General features: G+C 42.0%; 1 protein-coding gene across 2 annotated transcripts in view; it reads right to left on the reverse strand.

The window, feature by feature from the left end:
- The window catches only part of HDAC4 (histone deacetylase 4), a 439152-nt gene that overhangs the window by 13666 nt on the left and 417084 nt on the right, over positions 1 to 8402 (reverse strand). For both annotated transcript variants that reach the window (XM_024194087.3, XM_024194086.3), the window contains exons 23-24: positions 4739 to 4857; positions 3005 to 3138 (exon numbers count right to left, since the gene is read on the reverse strand). In XM_024194087.3, the coding sequence (XP_024049855.1) occupies positions 3005 to 3138; positions 4739 to 4857 (253 nt within the window). The remainder of the gene's footprint in view (positions 1 to 3004; positions 3139 to 4738; positions 4858 to 8402) is intronic.

Here is an 8402-nt window from a genome sequence, read left to right on the forward strand (position 1 = left end):
GGGGGGGGGGGGGGGGGGGGGGGGGGGGGGGGGGGGGGGGGGGGCTGCACACTCCGGTGGATCAAAGCAAGTTCGACATAATGCGGTTTCACCTATAACACGGTAAGATTTTTTTGGCTCCCGAGGACAGCGTTATATCGAGGTAGAGGTGTATATGAACCATTTCAACTTAGCAAAGTGATTATTGGCAAGACATAATATAGGTAAATAAAATCTTTGGAGCACTTAAACTCAAAAAGATGTGTGTTATGAAAGATGATTCCAACGAAGTTTATATACTGGGGAATAATGCTTGTTCAGAGCTTTAAACTGTGTGTTCTGCAAAGGTGGGAGGCTGCAGAAGAGCAGTTTTGATCCAAGGTTTGGATGAAGCCAAGGAAATCGCCTCTGATGATGAGGGGTCTGAGAATCTGTAGTACAAGAGAATGAGGGGCTCTGACAAGCATAGTACCACTGAATCGGGTGGGATGCCATGTGGCTGGTTCCCAAGTTACTAGGGGCCAAAAGAAGGATAGAGCTGCTTGGGTAGAGACTGGCTGGCTCAATCATCCCCATTGGGGCATGTGACAAAGCTGCCAAGCCAAAGCTCAAGGAATCAACAGCCTTTGAAGGCTCTGGTAGAGGGGAAGTCAGAGAATTCGGAACAGGCATTATCATGTCCTGACTATTCTCACCAGGGTCTGCTGGATTTATTAGTGAGATCTTCTCCAGAATCACTTTCTCCTTGCAGAAATGCCCTTAGTGTTTTGGAATCCACAGTTATGGAGCTGGCTGGAGCAGTCATTTATCAGATATAGGTCACCCACGCTTCTACGCAGAATCAAACCCAGTACTGTGGACTTCTTGGAGCAGTGAAAAGCAGGTTCCTTGTCATTATATTGCAGCTCCACATCAAAGAGGTTTATGACTTGTTAATGGTTCAATGTCAGCTTTGCAGTCATGATTCTCAACTTAGACAACTCCAGAATTGAAAGATTACTCAGGTTTTCCTCCATATGGTTCTGCACCTGGAGGCTTTTGGCCCTACAGTCCTCCACCTGTTGCCTCTGTAGACTCTTCAGCAAGGAGGGGTGACAAGAGAACAAACTCTCTTCCTCCAAGGAAGGCAAAGGCTCCTCATCCTCCTTCACCTGATGGGCAGTCAGACTTGCTCTCTGGGGAAGGCGAGGAAGTGGCCTTCAGAGGTGCTCCTCTCTGTATTATCCCACATGAGGCTGTCTTGATTGCTTCCTTCTCTCCTCTAAGGGACATCCGGGCCTTTCAAGATGTTCTTGAATTCATGACATATTTGTCTGGATGTCTCAGGACTCACTGTCATCAGTTTGCAGTTGTATTGAGCATGGGTGAGTAGATCTGCCACGTAGATCTACCAAGCCCTGCATTGGAGTTATCCATGCATATCCCATGCAGAATGACAAATAAACCTTTGTGTTTAAATACACTGCAAAGTATGCATGGTGATCCTTTAATCGAAAAGACAGCCCAAAATAATTCACACAGCACACTGATTCAATCTGTGATGATATCCCACTTTAATAGCATAGCTCCAGTTTGAAAATATATCTAATCACTTTCACATGCTGCTGCAAGTCTCAGCTGTGTATGATCCAGGCAATGAATAGAAGTGATATTGCTTTTCTTCACTCATCTTCAACATTGATTTTTTGAAAGGCTCTTGAGAGCTTTTGCTACAATGACATCTTCTGAGCTAATAGTGGATACTTCCTAGGGCTCCAGTCTGACCTGACTTGTGCTTCGCAGCACTAAGCCCAATTTTCCTAAATGGAAACGTGGTGTAGTCCCGTCCATGAATGTCGGCTACCACTGTGCCAGTTGGAGTCTGGCCACGCATTGGAAAGGTATTTAGTATACCATGAGGCGTGCGGGCGTTCAAAAGGGGATGAATACACCAGAAAAGTTGGGTGACATCAAGTTGTTCATAAAGCTTATAACTAATTCCAACTAAAACCCTGGGCAGCTTTAGTATATGCCACAGGTACAAACCTGGCAGGTAACAGAGTAGATCACTTACCTGTGCAGCATGGGATTATATGGCTGCACAATTAGTTATTGTTTAGATTTGCTGCATAATTGTGCGTTTGAATCTAAGCTTTATCAGGTGTTGACTATGAAGCTTAATGACAATTCTAATGTTAACTAGTTCATTGCTGATAATTTTGGTAGAAACATCCAACTATAATGTACTTATTTCTTCTTGCTGGATGCAGTGGCAGGGAGCAATAAGGTTGCCATCAAAAGTTGCTGGGGTGGGGAATGAGGAATTCAATTCCTTCCCTCCATACACTTACCACCCCAACCCAAAACAGAAAGGAAAGTGGCTTCCCCATACCAAAAGGTTCAACTGTTTCCTGGATGTCAAGAACTAGACCTGCTTTTCACTCTTCCATGGGGCCCGACAGCTTAAATAGTCCCCAGTCCAGCTATCAAACCCTCCAGCCTTCCACTGACAACTTCCACAATACTGCTAGGCACTTTCAATACAGAAATCTGCAGCACACTGAAAAACTGAGGGCAGCAAAAAATAAAACTGAATGAAATATTGAAACAAACAGCACAAAGGACACTATACTGACTGCACTGGGTAAGGACAACAATGAGGAGAAAAAGAGAGTCGGAGGATGGCCATAGACACATTTATTTGGATGACTAATTTGTTGTCTTTGTTCAGGATGAGGAAAATGCAAAATACAAACAAGTGGCAAAAACAAATTTTGCTTTTAAAATTCACTCAATTCTTATTGTTTAATTTGTTGATAAGAGTGGCAAGGTATGCTTTTTAAAAAACGTATCTGTTCTCTACACTGATACTGTTCCTTTAAAGGAAGGACTAAAAACAAAGATCAATCAAAGTTTCAGAAGTTTAGGAACCTACTAATCAATGCTGGCAAAATGCACTTTGATAATTTTCAGCTTTGCAATACAGTTGTTGAACTTGTAGCATCTTAAATTTGTCAACATACAGCCATTCACAGTGCCTTTATACCTCGTTTCCCAGCAAAGCAGAAACACATGCCTCAGACGCATCACAAATGGCTGTCAGGTCATGACCTCCTTCGAGGGCCAGAACAATTCGACCTCCGGCCAATCCCATCAGCTGCTTCGTCAGGTACCCAAAGCCTGTAACAGGGAAACAGGAAATGCAAAAAAAGGGCAAAGGTTGACAGTGGAATCAGACTCCTGGCAAAGGATCAAAGAATTATAAAAGGAATTACATCATATTAAAAAACCCGCAAGGGATCTGGGAGGACTAAACACATAATATAAGCCAGGTTTTATTTTAATACATTCGTTTCAGAATTTCAGCTATGGCTCCCCTTTGGATCCGATTACATATATGCATTATGGGACAGATTCTGATCTCACACGGGTGCAAATCTGGAGTACCTCCATAAACGTCACTGGAGTTACTTCAGATTTACACCTGCGTAACTGAGGTCAGAATTTGCCCCACTGTGTTTTAATGCTTTGAATTATTATAGTAGCAATTAATCTCTTTGGGAGGGAAGGAAGGAGACTAGGAGGAGGTCACTTATACCTTATCTGATCTTTATGTTATATTATATACAATATGCTCTCCAGAATCAATGCAGTACAGGAGACAATCACCTGTGGCTTGTGCTTCTATTTGTGAAAAAAAATGGATTATAATGTTCCACAGGTATCTGACATCTAATGCTCAATATCAGCTTCTTCACATATACAACACGCTATAAAAATCTCTGGGGCACCTGGGCTTTGATCATTTGACACACAGTATATTTAATTCTACTTTAAAAAAAAAAAACCCACAAAGATTAAATGACAGATTCAGAATCTGAAAAAACCCAATGCATTACCTCCTCCTTCAGACTTCTCTATTTTCTATTTTACTAAGGCTCACAAGCACCTTTGCAGCAACAATATTGTATGTATTGTATTTGTATTGTAATGTATTAATTAATAGCTTTGGGACAAAACCCACTGACTGAACCAACTATATAATAATCCCCCTTAGCTCAATTTTACATATTACGAGAGCCGTATACAATTAGAGAAATTCAACTAAAAGGCAAACAAGATATCACCATTTACAAAGTGTTTGTGGATACCTTTAAATAACTTGTTTCTTACAGCTCTCCTATTTCACTTAAATCTTTTTATTAAAGTCATGACTTCTACTTCCTTTTAAAAGTTTTTTAAAGGACTTTTAAGGATGTATCTTAGATAATTACCTTTCTAATCGACAGACAACAAAACCCTAAAAATTCCTTCTGATTTTTAGACTCTGTGGGTCAAATCCTGTTTTCTGCTGAATTACATGGAAAGAGTCCAGATTTACACCAGCCTAACAGGGGAAAGCATTTGGCTCTGTGTTTGTGCAATGCACGTTGTGGATCCAAAGGAAAAAGAATGAGAACTGAATTATATAACCTTTTGACAAGACAGAGAGTAAAATCATCAACCTGAATTGTTTACAATGAGTCTGGGAGGAAAGAATGGACAGCTAAACACACACTGCTTACTTTTGACATTTTGTTTTTCTTTATTTCTGCATGAGCGAAACGCCACACTTATTATTTGGCAAGTATCTTTTTCTATATTTTATTTAGAATCCGTTTACATTTAAAGATGAAGAGACAGAACCCTGGTGTAAACTGTAACAGCTCCACTGAAGTTAATGGGGCAATGACAGTTTACACCAGTTTAGGATCTGCCCTGTTGTAAAGCTGCAACTTACATTTTGCTGATAGATTATATCCTCCAAGAGGCGTAGGATGGCCTTCCACTGCATCAAAACCAGATGACACCAGCACAACATCTGGGGCAAATTCATTGGCAATTGGCATTACTACCGTTCTGCAACAAAAATGTAACAATGGCAGACTGATTATTTTGTCTGGCTCTTGAATGAACCGAGGAACATTGAGATCACCTTGAGCAAACGATTATAAATTTTTGAAGTTGGCAAAGGTCACTTCCCCTTTTCTCTTCTCACACGATGAGAACACTAGGAACTGGTTAACAGAGCACACTGGTATGTCATATCATGCAGTTCTGTTTTGAAGTCAATGCCAGTTTGTAATGTTGTTTATTCAGTGGGATTGATTATTTCAACCACTAACAGTACAACAATCCGAATAGGGAAATAGCCCACCATGCAGGGCCGGTGCAACCCATTAGGTGACCTAGGCTGTCGCTTAGGGTGCTAGCATTTGGGGGGGCGGCATTTTGGGTCCTTCGGCGACGATGGGATCTTCGTCTGCCCCGGTCGTCGTCGGCATTTAGGCGTAGGGAGCTGGGGCAGGGGGGTGCGGGGAGGGCTGCCTGCACAAGTAAGGGGGGTGGGGGGCGGCACGCAGGGGAACTCCTCGCCCCAGCTTACCTCTGCTCCGCCTCCTCCCCTGAGCATGCCGACCTGCTCTGCTTCTCTCCCTCCCAGGCGCCAAACAGCTGAGTGGCGCCGCAAGCCTGGGAGGCGGGAGAAGTGGAGCGACAACGGCGTGCTCAGGGAGGCGGAGCAGAGGTGAGCTGGGGCGGGGAGCTGCCGCACAGCTCCCTGGGCTGGGGGAGCTGCCGTGGGGTTGGGGGGCGCCTCAGGGCGGAGGGGGGAGCTGCCGCGGGGGGGGGGGGGGGGGCCTTGGGGGGGGGGGGGGGGCTGCCACGGGGCTGGGGGGGGGGGGGCACAAGGTGGAAGTTTCGCCTAGGGCGCGAAACATCCTTGCACCCGCCCTGCCACCATGCAATAAACTTTAGATTTCCAGGCTTGACTGACTCTTCGTTTGGTCATCTCAGACCTTTTGTTCTTTGTGTACTGGAGGTCAAGTTGGAGATGTGGAGAGGGACGAAAGGGGAAAGGATAGGGTAAACTGGCAGAGACTAACTGGAAAAGCCATAATAACCTCACTGCATGGCATTTGTCTCCCTAGATGCAGCAACGATGCTTTTCCAGCATTTGCAAAGGCACTTATTTTTTCCATCCCACAGTTTTCATTAACCATAATTAAAGGCTGGCATGCCACAAGAACTATCCAGTGCAGAGCTGTGTGTGGCTGGGATGGAGGAAAACCACGTCTGTCTTTTCCTTTATAGAACCCGCCACTCAACTAGTAATAGAGCAAGTGATCGAAAGCTGGCAATAACGTCTGTTACCATAAACAAGTGGTCTACAAATATATGGATAGACCAAAAGGAAGCTTTAATATTGCTGAAATTAAAAAAAAAAAAAAGTCATTTACCTACTTTTATATACAGACACAAAGCAACTCAATCCATTTTAAGGTGGTACAATGTCAGAGGGGAATAAGAAATAAAACTACAATGGAATACGGAAAATATTTATCTGCAAGTGTCAACAGACACTAATCTCAGTGTTGTATTCCGTACAAAGGTACTATCATATTGATTTATCTTTTTTCCTGCCCCCTAAAAATCTACCCAACCTTAGTTCCTACTCAAAATACACTCTAGATTGAAAAAAAAATTCAGATGTCATGATGCAAACTAGGCAAAATGAGCTGCTGAATAGGGAATAAAAAATTGCAGTTTATGCCAATCTAGCTATTAAAGGCATTGCAGAACTGAAAATATGCCATTTAAGTTTTAAAACAGAGAACCAAAGCTGCCTCAATAAAAATGTTACAGACCCACAAAATCCCGTGACTAGGAAAGGTTCCAGAAAGTATTCTTGGATGAATGCCTTTGTAAATGGTTCAGTTCGATGGTATACTTACTTTGTATTCGGTGTACAGCAAATAAGCAGACCCACACAGACTCACAAAACTGTCTTGAGTGATTGCAATCATCCACACTGTCACTGGTAAGTGACATGAATGGTAGAAGAGGAAGGATACACAAAACTCACATCCCTATAAAACAGGATTTTCCGGTGCCTGCTCCTTTTTTCTGATGAGATGTAACGATTACTATGATTATTAAAGAATCCAGGATACTCCTGGAATGACTGGGTAATGACATTCCGCCTTTCTGAAGTCTTATGTCAATTAAACTGGAGATGGCAGTACTCTCTATTTCCAGTTTCTAACTCGCTCTCCTAATTAGGAAAACCCTTAATAGCCAAGCATGTGATTTTGCATTTTGTGTAAAATAAATGTTAACCCTCTCTTCAAAATATGCACACAGTGGGACTGGTGATCATATATATGCACTTATATTAGTTTCCTTAAAGCTTTTTAAGGTATTACTGTATTAGCAGGATATACTGCAAGCTGGCACTATGAACAGATGTCACGTGGTGTACGATTTTCACAAGTCTTTAAATAATGTCTGCCATGTCAAAGGGAATCCCAATGTACACCAGCTAAAACTGGGGTTAGGTCACTAAAGGTGAACAACATGTGGCATTCTTGCACAGGGAAAGATAAAAAGTTTCAGAACGGTGAAAGAAAAAAACTGAGTAGTGTGTGGTCTGACAAAAGTCTTTTGGTTTCATTTCCTCACATAAGATTGCCACGGTAATCTAAGGAGCTCCTGCATTTATTTCTGGTGGTCCATCAGCACTGTTATAAAGACATATAGAAGAAACTACTTCATTTTCCTTACTCTGTCAGAAAAAATAAAAATTTTGCAGTGGTTGTGGGTCACAGTTCTAATTTGAGTGATGTTGCTGTTTGCTGTACTGCAGAGGGCTTTTAATTGCTGTCATAACTCCAGAAAGACCAGATTTTATTTCCCCCCCCCAATGAATTTATTGCCATGTAAACTTTTCCTCCACACACATTATTATTTAATCGAGTCTTAGTAGGACTTTTTGCTTATGACTTTAAAGCCAAGAAAATCTTTTTTACTGAAACCCACAGACATTCTAAGTAAAAACCACCTCATTCACAAAGAACTTAAGCAGCAGTTTCGAAGCAAGTGCATGTGGCAAAGTTTTTTTTCTGTGCTTTGAAGTACTGCTGAGCTATTTAGTTTCTAGCCAAAGGAAAACTGCTAAACTCATCAGATTTTTTCAGAACTAGGTTATGATATTTTGAGAGTTGCTAGTATTTGTTCCTGCTGTGTGGTATCACCCCAACTCCAATCAAAGTGAAAACCAAAATCAACTTTGAATTGTGTAATATTATAGTTTTGAACATGCCAATACTTGTCAATCACCGGTCATATCAACTGTTTGTCTTTTCTTTTTTATGCATCATGGAATACTCCATCCTGTTGATTTCCAAATATTAGCAGTAATAGGAAGTAGCAGCAAATTTCAGGTGAGCAATATGCACATCTTACTCACATCAGCAGTGGCATTCAGCAATTACATGCAGACCGGACAGAAGTTAAAAGATACCCTCTAGTGGCATGAAGAATACATACACCCATATGAACTGGTAAGAGTTTGCTGAAAACACTGGTCTACAATTTTTGAGAAGTTGTCTGCTTCAGAGATAAAA

Source organism: Terrapene carolina, unplaced genomic scaffold, assembly GCF_002925995.2.
Source record: "Terrapene carolina triunguis isolate 2854851 unplaced genomic scaffold, T_m_triunguis-2.0 Scaffold173, whole genome shotgun sequence".
Lineage (NCBI taxonomy): Eukaryota > Metazoa > Chordata > Testudines > Emydidae > Terrapene > Terrapene triunguis.